General features: G+C 42.7%; 1 protein-coding gene across 1 annotated transcript; it reads right to left on the bottom strand.

The window, feature by feature from the left end:
- Window positions 1-1,961: 1,961 nt before the first annotated feature.
- On the bottom strand, window positions 1,962-16,128 carry LOC139415172 (solute carrier family 5 member 6a). Its single transcript, XM_071163052.1, has 16 exons — window positions 16,001-16,128; window positions 15,718-15,897; window positions 14,785-15,254; window positions 14,326-14,391; window positions 14,138-14,189; window positions 13,886-13,953; window positions 13,616-13,770; window positions 13,339-13,479; window positions 13,096-13,225; window positions 9,037-9,125; window positions 8,731-8,843; window positions 8,405-8,472; window positions 8,131-8,217; window positions 7,750-7,937; window positions 7,342-7,567; window positions 1,962-7,204 (listed from the first exon to the last, which is right to left on the bottom strand). The coding sequence occupies exons 3-16, from the start codon at window positions 15,130-15,132 to the stop codon at window positions 7,040-7,042; spliced, it is 1,896 nt and encodes a 631-aa protein (XP_071019153.1). The 5' UTR covers window positions 15,133-15,254; window positions 15,718-15,897; window positions 16,001-16,128; the 3' UTR covers window positions 1,962-7,039.
- Window positions 16,129-24,567: the final 8,439 nt, after the last annotated feature.

Raw genomic sequence — 24,567 nt, 5'->3', positions numbered from 1 at the left:
TTTTTAGCTTTAGGATGAATTAAAGTTGATCTTTATCCCTGTCTCCTGGATTTGTTTTATTTTTAGTGTTGTAGTTGTGTTTGGGGTGGGAGTGAAAGGATGGACAGATTAACAGAAGGGGAGGATTGTTGTGAGAACACTTGGCAACCATGTGTTCAGCTGTGGAGCCCTGAGTACTAGTCCATATCTGTGTAATAATGCCCACTTGCGAGTAAACATTTATTCACACAGCAAACTTTGCTAAGTTGATGTAAATGACACGTTATGGCTTTGTATGTGCTATCTGACATACTTGCACTGTTGAGTGATCTTAAAGACTTTACTTCATATTACAGTATTTTGGTGTGTGTGCGTATCATTTCTTGTCTCCTAGCAAAAGTTATCTTCCAGAAAATATACATTACCATGACATAATGAAGTCATGTGACTTTGGTACACACATTTTATATTCTGATATTAACCAAGAAACACACTTTAACAGACTGTATTGCTAAACTGCTTAAAGTATTTGTGCTCAGGCAGACAGAGACAGAATTTGTTGGCTGTAACATGGACGAGACCACAGAACCCCTTGAGCAACATGGGCTCAGGTCCACGAGAAACGGTACAGCGTTCAAGGCTAGCTCTATAAATCTGTCAGGGGGGGGGGGGGGGGGGGGGGGGGTCTGATAAACCCCCCTCTCATATTAATGGCTAATTTGGACATGCCAGAGATGTGCTACTGAGGCAGGGTTTACAGAGGGAAAGGAAGAAATGTTGGCGAAACAATGTGAGACAGACAGTGGTGCACAACGTTCCAGCATTCCCACTGAGTTTACTTTCTAGTCTAGATCATAGAGGATAAAGCATATCGGCCAATAGAGGCTCTGTTGCACTGGTCAATATAATGCATGCGCATATATTTAAACAATCACATTCTCATTTTAATGGCAAGCCCATACTGTATGCCAGGACATGGATTATCCAATGGCGTTATTTCTGTACCAAGTGACCTCAACGTGAGGGTCATCAACTAAACAAACTTGATTTAAAGGCCCTTTTGGCTTGAACTGCAAATAGATCTTTAGGTGTGTCTGAATGTGGATGTTTGTGCCAATAAACCCATATAACCCTGATCTCCCTTCATGTTAGGAGATAATCAACATAGTTTCTGTATCTCCAGCTCATTATATCCAGTACACACTGATTGCTGAGTGAATTTATTAAGCTTTCTGTCCAGCCTCCCCTCGTTGGCCTGGCCTAGCTGGAATCACCAGAGGAATAGAGAGAGGGAGGACAAGGAGGAAGGGAAGAAAAGTAGGGAGGAAGGCACAACTCAACAACTTTGTCAATAAGAAAAATAATATTTAATGTACCAGACCGGTTGATGGCTTGGTCCAGAGAGATGGCCAAGACAGGTTCCTAATGAGTAAAACCCAGTCTGTCGAGGTTCGTCTGAAAGACAACCATACTTGGCAAAAGTTAGCGTTCCTTCTGCGAGTCTACCACTTGAATTAGTATATGACCAGAAGGAAGAGCTGTAGTTGGGCTGAATGAGGGGCTTGGTGTGGCGGCAGCAGAGGTTGTTGTGGCAACAGAAGGTTTGCGGTCCTTGGCACAAAGCTGGGATGGAAAGTGTTCCAACATCATGCGGAGAAAGACGCCACAGGAGTGGCATGTGACCCGGTGACACAGTCACAATGACCCACCAGAGAGAAGAGCTAGGAGTAGTAGGGAGAATGAAGGCTAAAGGATACTGCAGTGATAACAGCCCTCCCTTGGGATAGGAAAGGAATGACACAGTGGAAGGCTCTCACTCCCTCATCCTCAAAATGAAGGCTGATTGAGTCCTCAAAAGTTTGTTTTATCAAATTGACCTACAAGAGGTTTCCTCAATAATGGGTTTAGTTGACGTATCCACTGTGTCCATATGCATACTTACCGGAGGACAGGACACAAGACAAAACATCTGACAAAGCACGTCCAATCCAACGTTTTATTTAAAAAAAACAGAGCAACAACAATTGTTACCAAAATTCATTCACTTAAACATTTAACCTTGAGAAATCATGTCCACCAGGGTGGTCAGACACAGATACAGCCACTACTGAAGACTTCGCTCACAGACCTAGGGAGTGTTCAGTAATGTCCAAAACAGAAAATGTTTGCAAACTGAAAAGGTACCACTTGAGCTTTTCCAAAAGGGAAGCTCGATTCAGTTATTTTTTAAAACCTTGGCTCCCATTGACATAATGAACAGGACACAGATCTCATTCTGCTTGGTAAATGAGAGTTCAACTCCACCCTATCACAGCTGCCCCTTTGTAGTGTGCTCCTAGTACGAGCTAATCAACTTCCATGACATCCAACAATATGAAAAAATAATCATGATACAGAGATCATATGAAGGCACAGCCAAAGCAGTGTAGTTGACCAAACTCCACTGCTTATGGTTTTGGGGAATGCATACTAGGAAGAATTCATACAAATTGGAGAACAAATATTAATAATAAATATTGAGTCAGAATATTTATTATCTTTTGAAATGACCAAGTGCCATGCTTCTCTCTCACGGCCAAGTGCATTTTAAATGTACTCTAAACTAAACACATCTCATAGTAAATTGGTATGGATAGAAGCTATTCAGGATTGATCATTTTTAGGACGCAATGGTTTACAGATCTTCTACTTTACGGTTCAGGCTGTAAATTGACTTAGTCCAATCTATGATTTAGCTGGTGCAAGCAAACTCAATACAACCGTTTTGCCCTTCATATTTCACGTGTCACTTTACAACTCATCTTTTCTAGATAGTTGGCCCTGTCAACTTCAAAACAAGATCACAGAATAGGTCTCGATTGTGCTCTGAGTAGATGTCAGCATTACTAAAACAAAGTCCTAAACTCACATTGGGTAAATTGACATCTTGAATAACAGTATCTCAGCACTGCAGACTGTAAATTCATCCAAAACATGTCCTGGAAAGGGGTGGTCTTCACTTAATTTAAAGTTTAGCGTTACAAACACTTCCAAGTCATTTCTGGTATGATTAAAAAGGAATTAATTCAGTCATATCTTATCACAGACTATCAAATCAACTTTATCAACAAAATATCAACTTTGTCGGTCACAGGATGTCAATTAAAAAAGGACTAAAAAAAAAAACTCTAAGAACGATAGAAATGTTTGTGAATGTTACAACAAGAAGGGATAGCCCTAACTTCATTACGTACAAACATACAGAAAACGCTAGCTTGAAGTTGCTTTGTTGTGCAAACACAGAAATAGTATAACAACTACTTGACCACTTCTGCCCTCCATTCACAAAACATTTTAATGGTACTTGCACATAGAAAGGGGGATACCTCGTCAGTTGTACAATGTATTCGACTGAAATGTGTCTTCCGCATTTAACCCAACCCCTCAAAATCAGAGTTGCGGAGAGCTGCCTTAAATCGACATCCACGTCATCGGCGCCCAAGGAACAGTGGGTTAACTGCCTTGCTTAGGGGCAGAGCGAAATATTTTTATCTTGTCAGCTCGGAGATTCGATCCAGCTACCTTTCGGGGTACTGGCCCAACGCTCCAACCCACCAGGCTACCTGCCGCCACTCAAAAGTTCCACAACATAGTTCCATTTGCAACAAATAGTAATGAAGTCAATGGAAATATATACATATTCTCTCTTTTGGTAATAAACTATCAAAACAAAGCGATGACATCATTTTCTATATGCTTTGAACGAGAAGAGGTATTTTTTCAGTGGGGATGAATGAACAACATTCCTTGCTCGTATCGGACTGTAGCCATAGGATCCAATGCAAAATTTGCCTGTATGTCATTGATAACAATGGTGTCAGAAGCCTAATAGCATGGCATTCAGTCAGTAGTGCCACAACATTAGCCCCACAATAAATAAATAATATATCTATCTGCCCATAGCCAGAGTTTCTTTATTCCCCATAAAGGTAGACGGGGTAAAAAGGCAGGTAGAAAATGGCTCTACAGAATTTATGTAAAAACTCTTTGGAAACAATTAAAGCAGATTGGTATGGGCTGAATGAGTCACTATGTAGTCAATCAAAAGTTATCCCAACCCAAACCACAGTAAGACAGATGGACAGGCATGTCACTCGAGTCCCCAACTACAGAAACAACCACAGAGAGACAAACACACACAAGTAGAGTCCCTGTTTGAGGGACAAACAGGCCATATGGAATCACAAGCTCACCACATACCAGATCATCTCAGAGTACTACCACATTACCCTGACTTGAATTCTGTAGTGTGGTTAGGTATTCCAGTAGATGGGAGGAGTACAAAATGAAGATTTTGAACAGAGAATGACATGAGAATTCTTCAGATTGCAAATAGGACCTTGAAACATGAATATGAAACACTTGACAAATGATCATTAAAATTCAACATCTGCTTTCATACTCATCGAATGACCAAAAAAAATAAAAATAAATGTCTTCATAATAACAATGTTAAATCAACCGCCGATACTGTTCTGGAAAAACATTTACATCATTAGATAAAGTGGCCACTTACAAAAACACTCCATAAAACATTGTACTTATTTCATTTGAAAATTATTGGAAGTTTCCCCCTGGTACATTGAACATCAAGAAACAGTGAAGTGCCAAAAGGAAACCAAGTCCTTCAAAGATACAACCAAAGAACATCACATATATTAGTCTACCCTAAGATTTCTGAGTACTGAACTCTGTTGAGCTGCAGTTTTCCAGTTTGAACCAGAGCTGTCCCCTTCACTGTAAATATGCTCTGTTAGAGCAGTGGGGTGGACGAGACACAGGTCATACATGTAAATATAACAAACATCGAAGACACATATGGAGAATCATTATACATGTACTATGCAGTATAAGTATACGGTATCACAATCCTAATTACACACTGATCAGTAATCAAAATTAAACTACATTCACACACTGCCTACTAATGAGGCACCTGAAGTAACTATGGGATCTACAGTGTGAATGGACTGCGAGGATAAGGTATTCTACATGCATTAATGTCACTAGCTAACCAGCAGGTTATATGGTTCTCGATGAAGTAGTAGTGCAGACTCCATGACCTGAAAATGTGATCCCAGTTAATGGCAAATGAGGTGATGTCTTGAGCTCCATCTACAATATATAACTGTATGGCATGTTAAGAGTGTTTAAGGTTATCTACCTTTTTATTAAGTTACTATAGCAAGCCAAATAAGGCCATGTAAAGGAGCTTTAGGAACCGTCTACAGGGACCTAAAGGATTATTATTATTATCTTTTAAAGGCCAAGTTCTCTGGAACCCTCTTCCCGATAGCTAAAGGTTTGAAGATTCTGGGCATGTGTGGGATTCTGTACTTTACACAGTCTATGCTCTACTCGTTCAGCTGCCCAGAGAACAGGCTACACTGGCGAACGGTGCTGGTTTAATAAAGTTGGATCAAAGTGGAATCAATGTCTGTAAGATCACAATCAACCTTACGCACACATTGTGGTCAACCTCCCTTCACATTTCTCACAGTCAATCATTAAATGGTAATTGTTGGAAGTTTTATTGGTAAAATGTAAATGCAGCATCTGCATGCTAACCATTTGATCTCAGTTTAATAGGGTTATGCATTTACATCTCTACAGTGTTGTTTTGAACAATGTAGTGAGCTAATTATTTAGTAGATGGTGCTAACAAGCTGTAGCATGCTTGTGTTTGGTTTCAATCAGGCACATATTTTGCCTGGTGGCGCATGTTGTTGAGCTTCGGCCACTTGAGAGAAAAATGCGACCCGTCGCACAATCGTCCTAAAATGAGGTTGTTCGTCCTACAGCAGCATAATGTTCCACTATGCCATTATATGTGGCTCTGTTATGTAGAATACTATCATTATGTGGTCTTGCAGACATGGATTCAGCTTTGATCTAATTTTATTAAACAAGCACCATTTCACTAGAGTAGCCTGTTCTCTGGGCACCGTGGGCAGCCGAAGGAGTAATACAGACTGTGCGTAAAGTAGAGAATCATGCACATGCACAGCTTCAAACCTTTAGCTGTTGGGAAGAGCATTCAAGAGAACTCGGATCGCAGCCACCCGGTTTTAAAAATTCTTATAGTTCATCTGACGTACCGGCTTAATCTTTTCTATAAAAATAATATGCAATGACAGTTAAATCTAAAGTACCTCTTCTCCGCCTGCTAATTTGACATTTTAGTCATTTAGCGGACTCTTATCCCAAGCGACTTACAAGAGCAATTAGGGTCAAGTGCCTAACTCAAGGACACATAGAATGATTTTTTACCTAGTCGGCTCGGGGATAAAAACCAGGGACCTTTCGGTTACTGGCCTAATGCTCTTAATCACTAGGCTACCTGCTCTCTACCCGATTCTCTGAGAAACAAGAGACTTGGGTCCATTTTCACAGTCATTTGAACAACTTAGTGCATGTGTATGTCCACAACCTTTCAATCATACATTTAACAAAATAACAGAATGACAATCACAGCCCTTTTGTTCAGTCCAGGCTCTTAGATCTACTAACTGGACAACAATGAGACTTCTCCTCAGCACGGCGCATGATTGCCACTTGTGTTGCGCTAGCATTTCTCCATCCAGGAATCCACCTCAATTCAGACATTTTGGCTCTTCTCAAAACTCCAGGCTCATAAGTAGTGATTTCCAGTTACTTCAGTTTAGGGAAACTGTGACCAGTGCCATCCTTAATGACGTATCATTGATTTCAAGATACACGATTAGTGGCTGGGGGGGTCCAGTTGTAAGTGCACTATTCTTCATTATAGCAGAGGACTCTGGCACTCTTAAAAACCACCATATATTTGTGGTGTATCAGTTTTTCCAGGGAGTAAGGGTCAGGGGTGAATCTCCCTGTTTCTCCACATTGACCCTGTGGTTCTTGATGGAAGTCATGACCAGGCACACTGGATCTCCGCTGCCTCTCTGGCCCCACGTGGGTCCTCTCCCCAAGGGTTGAGAGAGCTGAGGGGGGAGGGGGGGTTGTGGAAGTGGTGGGGCATGTGTGTAGGGGGGGTCTGTTACAAGGCCGTCTCCTGCACTGTGTGAGCCAGTCGGCAGGAAGGCTGAGGGGTGGCCCTCTCCTCGTCCTTCTTATCCTTCTCTATTTTCTCCTCCTCTTTGTGTTGGGCAACGCCGTTGCTCTCCTGAGCCATCTGGTACGGCTGCGTGTTGATCGCTTTGGGCTGCACAACATTCCCACACACATACAAAAAACATGGTAATTAAGTAATCAAAGTAAACATTGTTACAATTATATTAGAAACAGAGTGTGGCTAACAAAAACTTTAAGAAGAATTCACTGGATAGATCTGAGGGCTACCTTGTGTGACAGTGGAGTGACACAGCAGAGCTTCTCCCTGTAGCGTTCAGGCAGGAAGAAGAGCAGGTTCCCCAGGACAGGGTACACAGTCCCTGGGGTCAGGTCTTTCTCCTTCATAGGACCGGTCAACAGGCTGACTATCAGTCCCACTATCACCACAGTGGTAGAGTTATGAGCACTGTACCACAAATAGGACAGATTGTACAGGGCCTGCACACCTGTAGGCCTGGAGAGAGGAAAACACAGATACTTGGTCAGATTCATATCATCATTCTTATGCAGTCATCCTTAAAACATGTACAATATTTGGTGGGATAGAATGGGATACAACTCAAGCGCTTCATGTTTGATAGTGCTGTAATGGTTCAAATGCCATCATTTTAACGAGAAGGGAAAAAAAGAATGTACTTTGGTTTAGCGGTGATTGAAGTAATCAGGGTTGTCATGACAGCGGTAGTCATGTTGCCGCGGAGGGGCATAGTGGTGGCGTTGATGATGGGGAGCAGAGGGGTGGGCACGGCCATACGAGACACAAAATTACCAATGCCAATCCAGAACGCCATAGCCAGGCCTGCCACCAACCCTACAATCGCACCCTGTGGACAGAGAGAGACAGGAACAGCTGGATCAAATCAGACAGATGTCTCCAATTCACCACAGATATGATGAAAAAGTTTATATATTTTATTGTGCAGTAAAAAAGTAAAACAAAATGGTGTCCTGTAATTGAATATCCCTCAATGCTAGCCAACTTGACCCCCGTGTTAACAAGGCAGCATTTTGACTTACAGTGGAGTTAGCCCAGGGGAAGAACATTCCAAGACAGAAGAGGCCAAGGAGAGGACCACCCACCATCCCAAAGATACTGAATGCTGCCTGGAGGAGAGTGAGGGAGTGAATGAAAAAGAGGTTTAGAATTCTTGAAAAACTCCTATGAAGCCACTGAATGATAGTAGTAGGTGTAAGGGGGGGGGGGGGGCGTATGAGTGCAACGTTGCTAAATGTAATTCAGTACCCATTAACTAAAGCAAAAGTCAGCAGGGGAAATGTGTGAGTCCCTCACCTGCAGCACTGAGCCCATGAGAGATGCGACGTAGGCCATGGTCAGACATACCAGACCGTAGGCCAACGCTGGGAAAACAGAAGGGAAGAGAAACACAGGTCAGGACCATAGCAGTACAGTACTCATTCAATGTGCTCCACAAGTTACAAAAAAATAAACATACTCCACAGTATTTGGACGGTGAAATCAAAATTGGTTTTACACTCCAGCAACGTTACTTAAAGAAAAGCTCTATAAAATCCACATTACTTTCATCAATCATGAAGACTGCTGCCACTGTTTAGAAACACTGCCACTGTGTGGCCACTCAGGGAACAGCAGCTCACCCAGTCCCTTTGAGAGCAGCGTGGCTTTGGCCTCTGTCATGGCCGGGCAGTAAGGCTTGATCAGGTCCTCCATGGTTACCGTCGCTAGGGAGTTAAACGCTGATGAGATGGTACTGAAACGCAAGAGGGAGGGAAGCTGAGAGTAATGTCCTGGGGCTAAATTGCATGGTGTAGTGCATTCATAACGGTATCATAATACAACCTCAAGTGGTGTACCACAACACTATGACATTAATGTAGCATAGAAACAGGTCTCACTAGTACTACAGACCGAACATGAGAGCCATGGGCAGTTAAGTAAAGTACCTGAGAGCTCCGCTGAACAGGCAGGCTACAAACAGCCCTGGGAGGCCTGGCAGGTCCCTGAACACATCCATCACAAAGTACAGCACCATCTGCAGACAGGGAGAAACTACCACTTAGACTGGATCAACAGCGCCAAAATGAAGCCTCACAAATTACAGTTATGGGAGAGCTTAACCAAACAATGGCCTCAACTCAAACATCAAGCCTTTGATTGGCAATGATCTGAAGAGAGACATTAACATAGCCAGTCACATCAGGATGCCAGTGCAGTGAGGTATGGCTTGGCGGTATACCCTATTTTACGATATACCGGTATTGATGCATGGACTGGTTTGGGTTTTTACTTGACCTTCTATAACGTAATACGCCATGTGTAACGTCCATTTGTATAGTTTACGTCGCTCCTTGAGTCATCGCTCTAAGTCTCCCCATGCCACTTTCCACAGACCTAGCCCCGCCCCCTGTCACGCAAGGAACTAATTTGTTGTTCCTCAAGAGACACTTGCATTCAGTCTGTATGGTCAATGCAGCACATGCAACAAGGTTCATGACAACAATGCTGTTTGCACTTAGCTTCTTATTATAAATCCATTAGCTTTCTATAATTACACTATTATTTTGTGTTTCTTGCATCTGCAAATAGCTAGTTTGTCTTTTTATAGCAAGCTGTTACTAAATCTTGTTAGGCGCTAATTGTTAGCTGCTAATTGCTAACTAGCTAATAAACGTACTGAGTCAGAGCAAACGTAATTAGCGATACAGCCTGGTTTAGACTTAAATCAGCACCTTGTTTGTGCAACAGTATCTTCTAAATCAATGAGGAATACGCAAAGCAAGAATATGTTGGCTACATGTAGTAGCTAAGTGAAGACATTTTAATGACGCCAAAGATTATAGGGTCCCCTAGGAAACACTTATCAACACTTTTGGTTCCTACCCTGTCACACCAACTCTTCCCTGGCATTTTCATTCGTTGTCAAACTAGACTGTATTCAAAGAGCCCCCTATTATATTCTAACTATACAATTAGAATAATCATTATATTTCCAGGATTCCAACAGTTCACCCAAGTGTTTTGCTCTAAATCACAAGTGAAATAATAAATAAATAAAAATACTACATTGTTTGCCCATATCGTGTAGCCCTATGTGGCTGTGTGGAAATTATCTCAAATGAGTGCAGGAAATGCCTAAATATATGAGAGTTAGCAAAGCCTCAGGCTGTTATGGAGGGAGCTAGTCCTGAGGTTGTCATGGAGGGAGCTAGTCCTGAGGTTGTCATGGAGGGAGCTAGTCCTGAGGTTGTCATGGAGGGAGCTAGTCCTAAGGTTGTCATGGAGGGAGCTAGTCCTAAGGTTGTCATGGAGGGAGCTAGTCCTAAGGTTGTCATGGAGGGAGCTAGTCCTAAGGTTGTCATGGAGGGAGCTAGTCCTAAGGTTGTCATGGAGGGAGCTAGTCCTAAGGTTGTCATGGAGGGAGCTAGTCCTAAGGTTGTCATGGAGGGAGCTAGTCCTGAGGTTGTCATGGAGGGAGCTAGTCCTGAGGTTGTCATGGAGGGAGCTAGTCCTGAGGTTGTCATGGAGGGAGCTAGTCCTGAGGTTGTCATGGAGGGAGCTAGTCCTGAGGTTGTCATGGAGGGAGCTAGTCCTGAGGTTGTCATGGAGGGAGCTAGTCCTAAGGTTGTCATGGAGGTAGCTATTCCTAAGGTTGTCATGGAGGTAGCTATTCCTAAGGTTGTCATGGAGGTAGCTATTCCTAAGGTTGCCATGGAGGTAGCTATTCCTAAGGTTGCCATGGAGGTAGCTATTCCTAAGGTTGCCATGGAGGTAGCTATTCCTAAGGTTGCCATGGAGGTAGCTATTCATAAGGTTGTCATGGAGGTGGCTATTCCTATGGTTGTCATGGAGGTAGCTATTCCTAAGGTTGTCATGGAGGTAGCTATTCCTAAGGTTGTCATGGAGGTAGCTATTCCTAAGGTTGTCATGGAGGTAGCTATTCCTAAGGTTGTCATGGAGGTAGCTATTCCTAAGGTTGTCATGGAGGTAGCTATTCCTAAGGTTGTCATGGAGGTAGCTATTCCTAAGGTTGTCATGGAGGTAGCTATTCCTAAGGTTGTCATGGAGGTAGCTATTCCTAAGGTTGTCATGGAGGTAGCTATTCCTAAGGTTGTCATGGAGGTACAGTGCCTTGCGAAAGTATTCGGCCCCCTTGAACTTTGCAACCTTTTGCAACATTTCAGGCTTCAAACATAAAGATATAAAACTGTATTTTTTTGTGAAGAATCAACAACAAGTGGGACACAATCATGAAGTGGAACGACATTTATTGGATATTTCAAACTTTTTTAACAAATCAAAAACTGAAAAATTGGGCGTGCAAAATTATTCAGCCCCCTTAAGTTAATACTTTGTAGCGCCACCTTTTGCTGCGATTACAGCTGTAAGTCGCTTGGGGTATGTCTCTATCAGTTTTGCACATCGAGAGACTGACATTTTTTCCCATTCCTCCTTGCAAAACAGCTCGAGCTCAGTGAGGTTGGATGGAGAGCATTTGTGAACAGCAGTTTTCAGTTCTTTCCACAGATTCTCGATTGGATTCAGGTCTGGACTTTGACTTGGCCATTCTAACACCTGGATATGTTTATTTTTGAACCATTCCATTGTAGATTTTGCTTTATGTTTTGGATCATTGTCTTGTTGGAAGACAAATCTCCGTCCCAGTCTCAGGTCTTTTGAGAATCCATCAGGTTTTCTTCCAGAATGGTCCTGTATTTGGCTCCATCCATCTTCCCATCAATTTGAACCATCTTCCCTGTCCCTGCTGAAGAAAAGCAGGCCCAAACCATGATGCTGCCACCACCATGTTTGACAGTGGGGATGGTGTGTTCAGCTGTGTTGCTTTTACGCCAAACATAACGTTTTGCATTGTTGCCAAAAAGTTCCATTTTGGTTTCATCTGACCAGAGCACCTTCTTCCACATGTTTGGTGTGTCTCCCAGGTGGCTTGTGGCAAACTTTAAACGACACTTTTTATGGATATCTTTAAGAAATGGCTTTCTTTTTGCCACTCTTTAATAAAGGCCAGATTTGTGCAATTTACGACTGATTGTTGTCCTATGGACAGAGTCTCCCACCTCAGCTGTAGATCTCTGCAGTTCATCCAGAGTGATCATGGGCCTCTTGGCTGCATCTCTGATCAGTCTTCTCCTTGTATGAGTTGAAAGTTTAGAGGGACGGCCAGGTCTTGGTAGATTTGCAGTGGTCTGATACTCCTTCCATTTCAATATTATCGCTTGCACAGTGCTCCTTGGAATGTTTAAAGCTTGGGAAATCTTTTTGTATCCAAATCCGGCTTTAAACTTCTGCACAACAGTATCTCGGACCTGCCTGGTGTGTTCCTTGTTCTTCATGATGCTCTCTGCGCTTTTGACGGACCTCTGAGGCTATCACAGTGCAGGTGCATTTATACGGAGACTTGATTACACACAGGTGGATTGTATTTATCATCATTAGTCATTTAGGTCAACATTGGATCATTCAGAGATCCTCACTGAAATTCTGGAGAGAGTTTGCTGCACTGAAAGTAAAGGGGCTGAATAATTTTGCACACCCAATTTTTCAGTTTTTGATTTGTTAAAAAAGTTTGAAATATCCAATAAATGTCGTTCCACTTCATGATTGTGTCCCACTTGTTGTTGATTCTTCACAAAAAAATACAGTTTTATATCTTTATGTTTGAAGCCTGAAATGTGGCAAAAGGTCGCAAAGTTCAAGGGGGCCAAATACTTTCGCAAGGCACTGTAGCTATTCCTAAGGTTGTCATGGAGGTAGCTATTCCTAAGGTTGTCATGGAGGTAGCTATTCCTAAGGTTGTCATGGAGGTAGCTATTCCTAAGGTTGTTATAGAGGTAGCTATTCCTAAGGTTATTATAGAGGTAGCTAGTCCTAAGGTTGTTATGGAGGTAGCTAGTCCTAAGGTTGTTATGGGGGTAGCTATTCCTAAGGCTGTTGTGAAGGTAGTAAAATCTAAAGTTGTTGTGGAAGGAAGTAGTCCTACTTGCCTGGTCATTGGTTTTGACGTAGCCCTTATCAAGCGGGCTTTCCTCACCATAGCGAGCAAACATCACCAGGCCCATCAGACAACCTAGACACAACACCACCTGCTGGCAGGGAAACACCACGTAGCATGACCTGGAGACACACACCACAACATAAATTAACATTACGCACCTAAGCAATTGTTAATTCTTAACATGATCTTTAATGTGAATCCAGTTCAACCAGGTGTTAGTGTTGATGCTTACATGACAGCCTCCCTCTCAGTGCGGGAGCTGAGGTACCTCTGAACCTGGGCCTGGTTGACCCCGTACAGAGCCAGCATGAGGAATACCCCGCCCACCCCCAGCGTCCAGAAAGTGTGCCTCTCCGTCGGGTCAGGGTTGAGGCTGCACAGAGCGCAGGTCAAAGGGGAGGAGGGTTACAACACTTTTCCTACACACAGAGCAATTGACCAGTTCCAATATCATTCGTAACTGGTCCAGGGACCGTTACGTCTCTTTCGGTGAACTGGAGAAGACTCACTCCAGGCTAGCGATGCGGCTGCCGTTCATGGCCTTCCGCCAAACTTCTCCCATGCCCCCTGCCTGGTGGGCCCCCACTATGATGACCGCCAGCTGGCCAGCAAACATCACAATGGTCTGGAACACATCTGTCCAGATGACTGCCTTTAGCCCTCCCTGACAGACAAGAGATACATACTGTAAATCCAGACATATATATCATAATTGCCTTCAGAGTTGTAGGGAGATGGATGACTGAATTGAAAACTCACTGATGAAAAGAGAAACTCACCAATGTTGTGTACAGGGTGCACACCAGTCCCATGGCCAGCACTGCCCCCCAGAGGTCAAATCCAGTCACTGCAGGTGGACAGTATCAACAGCACACATCACCAACAGATGTCACAATTACAGCACACCGGTCATTGACCATCTATAAAGCCAGAAAAGGTACTAAAGCACTCACTGAATGTAATCAGTACAACTATTATTCTACCACTTAATAAAGTATGACGTAGTAAATCCATGTGACAGATCCCTTTACCTGCATTGAGTGCGAGTGCTGGGGCATAGAGGACCACCCCCATATAGATCACCTGAGGTGACAAAACATTTTCAACATTCAGAGGGAAGCAAACAGATGTAACATAGGGGGTTGATTAAAATACAGACACATTACACGAGCATATACACAGACATAACTACACCAGTGTAAAGGACACACACACACACCATCTGAAAGATAAAGGTCACGGTCCCCATAATGCGCACCGTCTTATTGAAGCGCAGCTCCAAATACTATAGAGGAAGAAAAGACAGAAAAGATTAGAGAGAGGAGAAGAAGGAAAGGGATGTTAAAGCCCATCACAGATCATAAAGCAAGAGTCATCTGTGAATGTGTCTATTCTGAGGACAATACAAGTGAAGACTTGGTGCACTTTCCTGTTGTTAGCGACACTCACCTGCTGCACAATGATGCTCAATGGAGAGACGGACTCTGGTTTACACTTAGCTATTGTTTCGAAATTAACAGACATGCTGACAACATTGTTTTTTTTGTTGCATTCAACTAGACTTCCTTACCAGGGTTCTAGCAAGACAGACACACAGAGATACTCAGCTGCACAAACTCCTCCTCATAATCAACAGACACTGTTCTCTCTCTATGTAAGGTAATGGCTTAGAGCTCACCTCATAAGCGCTGGTGAGGCGGAGCCTGTAGAAGACCGGTATGAAGACGTGGGCAGGGATAAGCAGACCGAGGAAGTAGGAGACTCCCAGGAACCAGTACTGCGTTCCATAGGTGTAGATCTCCGAGGGCGCTCCCAGGATGGCCACGGCTGACTGGAAGGTGGCGAGCAGTGACAGCGACACGGGCAAGCAGCTCATAGAACGGTCAGCCAATAAGAACTCCTGTGTGGTGCGCTGGCGCCCGCCGGACAGGGCGTAGAACAGGCCGATGCACGTGGACGCCACCAGCAGCAGGGCGAAGATCACATAGTCCGGCGTTGTGAAGTGCATCTGTACTACGTCCCCCATGATGTCAGTGGGTGAGAGGCTCGGAATGGAGATGGGGTTGGGGGGGATGGTAGCCGTAGGTGGCACAGCCCGGGTGGATCAGGACGGTGTCTGATTAGACACTGAAGGGGATGAATAAAATGCTGTAGTGAGAGAAAGAGGGGAGAGGGAGAGACTAGTTAGTTATCTTTGTCGCTGGCTCTCTTAGTTTCTCTTCAAGCATGAGGAGCTAGATACATGCAATGAACACAGTAGGTGCTTAGATGGAAACATTTTACACCACTAGATTGCTTAAAATATCATTAACACCTAATCATTTTCTATTTGGTTATTCTACCATTTCAGAGCATTAGGAGGTCTCAGTAAGCACAATGCTAGTTAATTAAACATTGAAACCACAACATAACTCCACAGTAGGCATGTCTGCCGGTCCTGGTAATATTGCTAATCAAATTGGCATTAGTTCAAGGCTCCCACACACTCCTGGACGGTGGTCTATTGACACATTCCATAGTGAGTGTGAGCCAGGGCAGACTGACCTAACCTCACGCCTAAACATCACAACAGCCAGATAGCTAGTGGTTAATCAGATGACGATAAATTCACCTCACAACACGGCTGGCAGTGAATTTACCAGGAGTGTCTGAGGTCTTCACAGCCTGTCTCACACCCTCAGCGAGAAGAGTCAACAAAGTGGGGCACGCCTACAGTATGCAGTTTACGTCACCTCACTGATGCAAGGACACTGTCCTATTGTGACATCGGGGACCCTTGAAATCAGCAGGGCTGGGGGAACAATGATTGCAAAAGAAGTAAGAGGCCTTGAAGAGAGAATGAGGGAGAGAGACAGAGACAGAAAGACAGAGAGAGAATCAATAAGTGGTCTTACCGTGCCAGTGGTTGGGCTGGCTGGTGAATGGTGGTCTGGGGAACCTAGGACTTAAATAGTCAAGCAGTGGGAGTGTCTTCCTCATAGGCACCCATCTTAAACCACCGTGGAAGGCAAAGGGAAGACCAGCAAAAATAATACAAAACATTTTTAATAAAACTTACCAAATAAATAATTTAAAATCTAATACAACTAGGTTCTTGTTTTAAAAGTGTTAGTGCACATCATAAAAACAAACATCATCCTACACTTCATAATTTGTACGGCAACTAAGCAAACTATAATTTACAGTCTCCAATTACTGGCAATATTTGTACTATCAAGTGTCAAAACACATCTGGACTCCCCACTGCACTCATCACTTTCACTCCTCTCCCATTTAAAACATGTAATACTATCCATCTCTCTTTTGTTTTGACAACACACCAACTCCAGCTGATCTGAACTGTCATGCCTTGGTAACTGGCAGCTTCCTGCAGAGCAGCTTTGTGAGACGCAGCTCTCCATTTCGATTAGTCCTCAAAGCAAGCGGTCATGTGTTCACGCGAATGTGTGAGTGTCAGAGCGTGAGCTAGTGCACGTGAGAGGTCATGGAGGTGCCATGGCATGCAAACTTTAGACCTTACATTGTGCAATTATATAAACAAATACCTTCATTGCAGGGGTGCAGAGGTTAAAAGCTCTAGCTGTGTGCTAGCAATGAACTACCCGACTTCAACTCATTCACTCCAGGTTACACTTCAAAGTAGGACGATACAGTATGACTGACAAATAAATCCTCTCACGTTTCCAACACGACGATCAGTGCATGCCGTTCCGAGGTTTCAGGGTTAGATACACGCAGGCCTACTGCATATTTATGGGTTATTTGACACGTGTATGAGTAGCCAAGTGTCTTGCAACAACTTCACTGTCAATGATACAATACAACGACAGGTGAGGAGTAAACTGTAACCTGTATCCAAAAATAATGGCCATTTGCTGCTGCATTCTTCAGCATTGGTTTCAGCTATGATCAATATAAAAATCTAACAAACATACCAAAGTTATTCTATATGACCATACAATAGATTACACAATTCAATTTAAACCATACAACTACACACAAAGACTCCTTTTAACAATTTACACTGAACATTTTATAAAAACACATTTAGTGGAAAAACTGTGTAGATGCAAAGTTTGGTAACAGAATTTCGGTAAAATCTCAGTTTTTTCACGTTTTCCAAATATCTACTCCAAATTCAAATTCAAAGATAAAAGAATGGGGTGTCAGCAATGACATGACACCTTCACATTGAAAAAATCTGTTGGTTATTGAACTACAGTAAATTAAGTGGATTTAGACCTGGTAACAAGGGATTACATCATGGGTCCCGGATCTGTACTATACAGAAATGCATCATTCTGGATATGAATATCATTCTCTTCATAGCGTTAGAGCCTGAATAGGTACACAAAAAAGGTACAATTATGCAATATCCTCCTTTGCATTGTTGGGTTCTGAGAATATGAAATATACTTATGTCGCTGAGGGAGAGAGGGTAATGTATAACGTTTACATTATATCAGGCATCCTATTGAAATATTGAGTGCAGGGAAGCGATCACATGTCAGGCATTGATAAGGGGAGAGAGCCATTGATTAGTGATGGGGAAGGGGGACAGAGATCAGGTCACGTTAAGGGAGAAATAAAAAAGTTTATGGTTGGTATCACTTAGTGTCCTGCCTAGGAGTAAAGACAATGTTTGTACAGATGTGTAGGAGGAGACTCAGCCTAGGAGGAAGGGTTAAATATCAGTAATTGTGTGAAAATGTTTGTCTAATGCAGCTGCATTGATCCTCTCAGAAGAATAAACTTGGTTGAGTTTTTTACTCTTGAGAATTTGAACCGAACAGCATATTTGGTCACATTTGTGAATTATTTACACTGGCTATTATTTTAATAAGCTCCGCCCCCAAACAAGACCATGTTTGGTTGGTCGGGGCCAAATCTGAAACAATAACAGACGACATTTATGTTTTGCGAGTTTGGACATCAAAGTACAGTATAGTAGAGCTCAGTATAGCACATTATACTGTACTCCACTCGTGTGCTCTACCGTACTAAACTCTCCTACACTATTTTACAGTACAGCACAGGACTTTACTGAACTGTTATTTTACTGTACTCTACTGGACCAAATCTGAACCAATCATCCCTCCGCCGCCATCAACTCATGTTTCAGCAAGGTTCTGTACACAATTCCTGGAAGCTGAAAATGTCCCCGTTAGTCCTTGGTCTGCATAATCAGACATGTCAACTGCTCCGGTGTACATTCCTGCAGTCAGCATGCCAATTGCACGCTCCCTCAAAACATGAGATATCAGTGGCATTGTGTGTCAAAACTGCACATTTCAGTATGGCCTTCTATTATCCCCAGCACAAGCTGCACCTGTGTAATGATCATGCTGTTTAAGCAGCTTCATGATATGCCACACCTGTCAGGTGGATGATTACTTTGGAAAAATGCTCCCTGACGGGGATGTAAAAACAAACATACAATGGGACAAACACTGTGTTTTGATACATTTCTAATACCGTAAGACCTTCTGGTAGATGTTTTCTAAGACACCTTACTTCATTTGTAGGATGGAAAATGGTTGAAAACATAATTTCTTAAAAAGATAGACTCTTAGGAGCATGTCAAATGAAAAGGTATGAACTTCACATGTTGGTCCTTTTACATGGAAATGCCCAAAGGCTACCAGCTGGAGAACAATAGCTGTGACCGGCTCTGAGGGCATCCATTCCTCTGATAGATGTGGAGCGACAGATAGACTGGGGGGAGGGGCTCTAACTGGCTCATCTCCAGAGCATTATAAAACACAGCATTGTCCTTTACAGGCACTGAGTCACAACCCAAGTCTATTACATTTTTTGCAGTGATACTTAAACCATGTGACTTCATTTCATAGCAGTCATCGTGACTGGCTTTAAAGTATAGGCCTAGGCTAGGCCAATTATAATTATGGATAATTATGGCAGCTAATTTGATTTCCTCATGCCTGACAATACTGAGTTGTTCTTAATGATGGGCTCAAATTATAGGTAATGAAAATATGTACCCTCTCAGGGGATGATCAGTGTAAAGATCGTGGATCAAGAGGTTCAGATATGTTCTGTTCCTGTGAAAAACCAGGCTGGCGAAAGAGAGAGATACTGTATTATTGTGAAAGGGACAGGAACGTCAAGAAAAAACAGATTTGCAATACAGATTTACTGTATCATACTGAACAGGAAAGGTCATTAGCATTTCCACAAGAGTTGTGGGGACGTTCTCTTATCTGCTAAAGGATAAACAAGGTTGAATGTTGTCTTTACAGTGTCTAAAGCCAATTTAAACAGCCTTGTGTTTCTTCCTGAGAGTCTTTAAAGTCTGCACTTAAACATTAGCATTTTCCCTTTCTGTAAGGTTAAAGAGTACAAAAATGTCTACCATAGCTTGACAATTTCTGACAAGCTAAATGCTTAGAGCCCACTGCACTGCGGTAAAATAGTTAACTTGCGAACATATACCATACCTGTCCATTTCAACAAGTAGGCTACAACATGGGAAAAAGCTGAGTCAGAGTCTATAAAGGAGAGAAATATTTGAGTGAGAAGTCAGGTTTACCAGGACTGTAATCTCTCAAAACAATGGTTTATTGAATGAATTACCTCTGCCAGTTATAGGGCCTGTGCTGATCAAAACGGTGGAAGCCTGCCATGACTGTCTGATTCTCCTGAGCCTGTGTGATCAAACCCAAGTGTGTCTGACCCATTATCACATCTTACAAGTCATCACCTGAGGTACAGACTACTAGCGAGAGCAGCCTATGCCACAGCATCACCTCTACAGTAAAATCAAAAACACACGCATTGAGCACCAGCAGTTAGGAAAATAAGGTCATCTGAGACGAGTCCAGAATCAACAAAAAGGCTAGGTACAGTAATTGGTAAAAAGTTCTAGGGCCTATTGAAAATCAACCTACTCACTTGCAGTCATGCTTTATATTATTAGAGGTTGTACGTACAGCTGCTGAAACAACAGTGGGGTCTTAATGGGGCTTCACTGGCCCTGTGACAAATCAAATCAACCTTTATTGGTCACTGTTACATTCCCCAATAAGAAAATATTTTCGCTCAACAGGCGGTGTCCATTGAAAGTTGACAAACAATAACAATCTGGGTCCTAAAAGACATCCACTATAAATTCCCACTAAATTTGTCTCAGAAAATGAAAACCAAACTAAAAACAACACACCAACTTATGTGGAACAAACCCAAAAGAGTGGGGAACACAAAATAAAAGGCTTGTTTTTAAATCAAACAAAGAGAAAGAGCTAAATTGCAGTCAAGCACATCCAACATCTTTTGCCAACACAGGTGAAACTAACGAGGTGACAGGTGCAACACATCCTGACCAACGAGGATGATTCCAGGGCAAGCCAAGACAACAATATAGCCCATATTTTTGTTGGACAAGTTTGCTCACAACCAACAACACCCATTTCACATCATGATCAACTTAAATGCGTCGCCTTCTCCAATATAAACATGGTGTTAACTGTCAGTCTTGCATACAAGACAGACACTATGCGCGTGTGTGTGTGTGTGTGTGTGTATATAAACCCATCAAAAAAAAGATGGGTTTATATACTGTCAACTGCGTTTATTTTCAGCAAACTTAACATATGTAAAGACTTGTATGAACATAAGATTCAACAACTGAGACATAAACTGAACAAGTTCCACAGACATGTGACTAACAGAAATGGAATAACGTCTCACTGAACGGGGGGGGGGGGGGGGGTCAAAATCAAAAGTAACAGTCAATATCTGGTGTGGCCACCAGCTGCATTAAATACTGCAGTGCATCTCCTCCTCATGGACTGCACAAGATTTGCCAGTTCTTGCTGTGAGATGTTACCCCACTCTCACACCAAGGCACCTGCAAGATCCCAGTCAATTCGGGGAGGGGGGGGGGGGGGGGGAATGGTCCTAGGCCTCACCCTCTGATCCAACAGGTCCCAAACGTGCTCAATGGGACGTGTTGAGATCTGGGATCTTCGCTGGCCATGGCAGAACACTGACAAGCACAGAATGAGCAGGATGCCTGGTGGCATTGTAATGCTGGAGGGTCATGTCAGGATGAGCCTGCAGGAAGGGTATCACATGAGGGAGGAGGATGACTTCCCTGTAATGCAAAGCATTGAGACTGCAGGCAATGACAAGCGCAGCCCGATGATGCTGTGACACACCGCCCCAGGCCATGACAGACCCTCCACCTTCAAAATCGATCCCGCTCCAGAGTACAGGCCTCGGTGTAATGCTCATTCCTCCAACGATAAACGCGAATCCAACCATCACCCCGGTGAGACAAAACCACGACTCATCAGTGAAGAGCACTTTTTGCCAATCCTGTCTGGTCCAGCAACGGTGGGTTTGTGCCCATAGGCGACATTGTAGCCGGTGTTGTCTGGTGAGGACCTGCCTTACAACAGGCCTACCAGCCCTCAGTCCAGCCTCTCTCAGCCTATTGTGGACAGTCTGAGCACTGATGAAGGGATTGTGCATTCCTGGTGTAACTCGGGCAGTTGTTGTTACCATCATGTACCTGTCCTGCAGGTGTGATGTTTGGATGTACCGATCCTGTGCAGGTGTTGTTACATGTGGTCTGCCACTGCGAGGACGATCAGCTGTCCATCCTGTCTCCCTGTCTTAGGCGTCTCACAGTACGGACATGGCAATTTATTGACCTGGCCACATCTGCAGTCCTCATGCCTCCTTGCAGCATGCCTAAGGCACGTTCACGCAGATGAGCAGGGACCCTGGGCATCTTTCTATTGGTGTTTTTCAGAGTCAGTAGAAAGGCCTCTTTAGTGTCCTAAGTTTTTTCATAACTGTGACCTTGCCTACCGTCTGTAAGCTGTTAGTGTCTTAACGACGGTTCCACAGGTGCATGTTCATTAATTGTTTATGGTTCATTGAACAAGCATGGGAAACAGTGTTTAAACCCTTTACAATGAAGATCTGTGAAGCTATTTGGATATTTTCAGAATTATCTTTGAAAGACAGGGTCCTGAAAAAGGGCCGTTTCTTTTTTTGCTGAGTTTCTTATTTATTTATTTTTTTACATTGTTTGCAAACTGATAAGTGCCCTAAATTGTAATAACTGTGACATTAATCGCCTGTAAGCTGTTAGTGTGTTAACGACCGTTCCACAGGTGCATGTTACTTAATTGTTTATGGTTCATTGTTTAAACCCTTTACAATGAAGATCTGTGAAGTCATTTGGATTTTCCTGAAAAAAGGACTTTTCTTCTTTGCCAAGTTTATTTTTTCACACACCTACTCATTCCAGTTTTTTTTACTATTATCTACATTGTAGAACAATAGTGAAGACATCAAAACTATGAAATAACACATATGGAATCATGTAGTAACAAGAAAAAAAAAGTGTTTACCAATCAAAATACATTTTATATTTGAGATTTGTCAAAGTAGCCACCCTTTGCCTCGATGACAACTTTAAACACCCTAGGCATTTTCTCAACCTGCTTCATGAGGTAATCACCTAGAATGCATTTAAAATGAACAGGTGTCCCTTGTTAGAAGTTAATTTGTGGAATTTCCTTCCTTAATGCGTTTGAGCCAATCAGTTGTGTTTCGACAAGGTAGGGATGGTATACAGAAGATAGCCCTATTTGGTAAAAAAAACAAGTCCATAGTATATTAAGAACAGCTAAAATAAGCAAAGAAACGACAGTCCATCATTATTGTAAGACATGAAAGTCAGTCAATACGGCCAATTTCAAGAATTTTGAAAGTTTCTTCAAGTGCAGTCGCAAAAACCATCAAGAACTTTGATGAAACTGGCTCTCGTGATGATCGCCACAAGAAAGGAAGATCCAGAGTTACCTCTGCTGCAGAGGATAAATTCATTAGAGTTACCAGCCTAATTGTTACCAGCCAAATTGCAGCCCAAATAAATGCTTCACAGAGTTCAAGTAACAGACATCTAATCATCAACTGTTCACAGGAGACTTCATGAAATCAGGCCTTCATGGTCGAATTGCCGCAAAGAAACCACTACTAAAGGATACCAATTAGAAGAAGAGACTTGCTTGGGCCAAGAAAAATGAGCAATGGACATTAGACTGGAGGTAATCTGTCCTTTGGTCTGATGACTCCAAATGTGAGATTTTTGGTTCCAACCTTAACGCAATTGAGATGGTTTGGGATGAGTTGGACCGCAGAGTGAAAGAAAAGCAGACAAGTGCTCAGCATATGTGGGAACTCCTTCAAAACTGTTGGAAAAGCATTCTAGGTGAAGCTGGTTGAGAGAATGCCAAGAGTGTGCAACGCTGTCGGCAAGGCAAAGAGTGGCTACTTTGAAGAATCTAAAATATATGTTGATGTGTAACACTTCATGGTTACTACATGATTCCATGTGTTATTTCATAGTCTTGATGTCTTCACTATTATTCTACAATGTAGGAAAAAAAATCTTGAATGAATAGTTGTCCAAACTTCACTTGTACTAATATACATATACACAGACACACTACCGTTCAAAAGTTGTGTCACTTACAAATGTCCTTGTTTTTGAAATGAAAGCAAATTTGTTGTCCATTAAAATAACAAATTGTAGACATTGTTAATGTTGTAAATGACTATTGTAGCTGGAAACGGCTGATTCTTCATGGAATATCTGCATTGGCGTACAGAGGCCCATTATCAGCAACCATCACTCCTGTGTTCCAATGCCACGTTGTGTTAGCTAATCCAAGTTTATCATTTTAAAAGGCTAATTGATCATTAGAAAACTCTTTTGCAATTATGCTAGCACAGCTGAAAACTATTGTACTGATTAAAGCAATACAATTCTTTAGAATAGTTCAGTATCTGGAGCATCAGCATTTGTGGGTTCGATTACAGGCTCAAAAAGGCCAGAAACAAATTCCTTCCTTCTGAAACTTGTCAGTCTATTCTTGTTCTGAGAAATGAAGGCTATTCCATGCAAGAAATTGCCAAGAAACTGAAGATCTTGTGCAACGCTGTGTACTACTTCTTTCACAAAACAGGGCAAACTGGCTCTAACCAGAATAGAAAGAGTAGGATACCCCGGTGCACAACTGAGCAACTGAGCAAGAGGACAAGTACATTAGTGTCTAGTTTGAGAAACATAAGCCTCACAAGTCCTCAACTGGCAGCTTCATAAAATAGTACACACAAAACACCAGTCTCAACGTCAACAGTGAAGAGGCAACTCTGGGATGCTGTCCTTCTAGGCAGAGTTCCTCTGTCCAGTGTCTGTGTTCTCTCTCCCCCCCCCCCCATCTTAATCTTTTCTTTTTATTGGCCAGTCTGAGATACGGCTTTTTCTTTGCAACTCTGCCTAGAAGGCCAGCATCCCGGAGTCACCTCTTCACTGTTGACTTTGAGACTGGTGTTTAGGGCAGAGCTTGAAAATGCAAGCACCTTAGGTGCTGCCATAGAGTTAGATTAAAAGTGCCCATCCAAGAAGGCCCAAGGTAATTGG

The sequence above is a fragment of the Oncorhynchus clarkii genome, chromosome 8 (genome assembly GCF_045791955.1).
Source record: "Oncorhynchus clarkii lewisi isolate Uvic-CL-2024 chromosome 8, UVic_Ocla_1.0, whole genome shotgun sequence".
Classification (NCBI taxonomy): domain Eukaryota; kingdom Metazoa; phylum Chordata; class Actinopteri; order Salmoniformes; family Salmonidae; genus Oncorhynchus; species Oncorhynchus clarkii.
This window is presented reverse-complemented; position numbering and strand designations above follow the sequence as displayed.

Bases quoted from the DNA above. Each gene is read 5' to 3' on its own strand.
- LOC139415172 (XM_071163052.1), bottom strand. From the start codon at position 15,132: ATGGGGGACGTAGTACAGATGCACTTCACAACGCCGGACTATGTGATC. The intron at 13,771-13,885 runs GTGAGTTTCTCT...CTTGTCTGTCAG, and splicing joins GCACCCTGTACACAACATTG to GGAGGGCTAAAGGCAGTCAT. The intron at 7,938-8,130 runs GTAAGTCAAAAT...CTCTGTCCACAG, and splicing joins TCCCCTGGGCTAACTCCACT to GGTGCGATTGTAGGGTTGGT.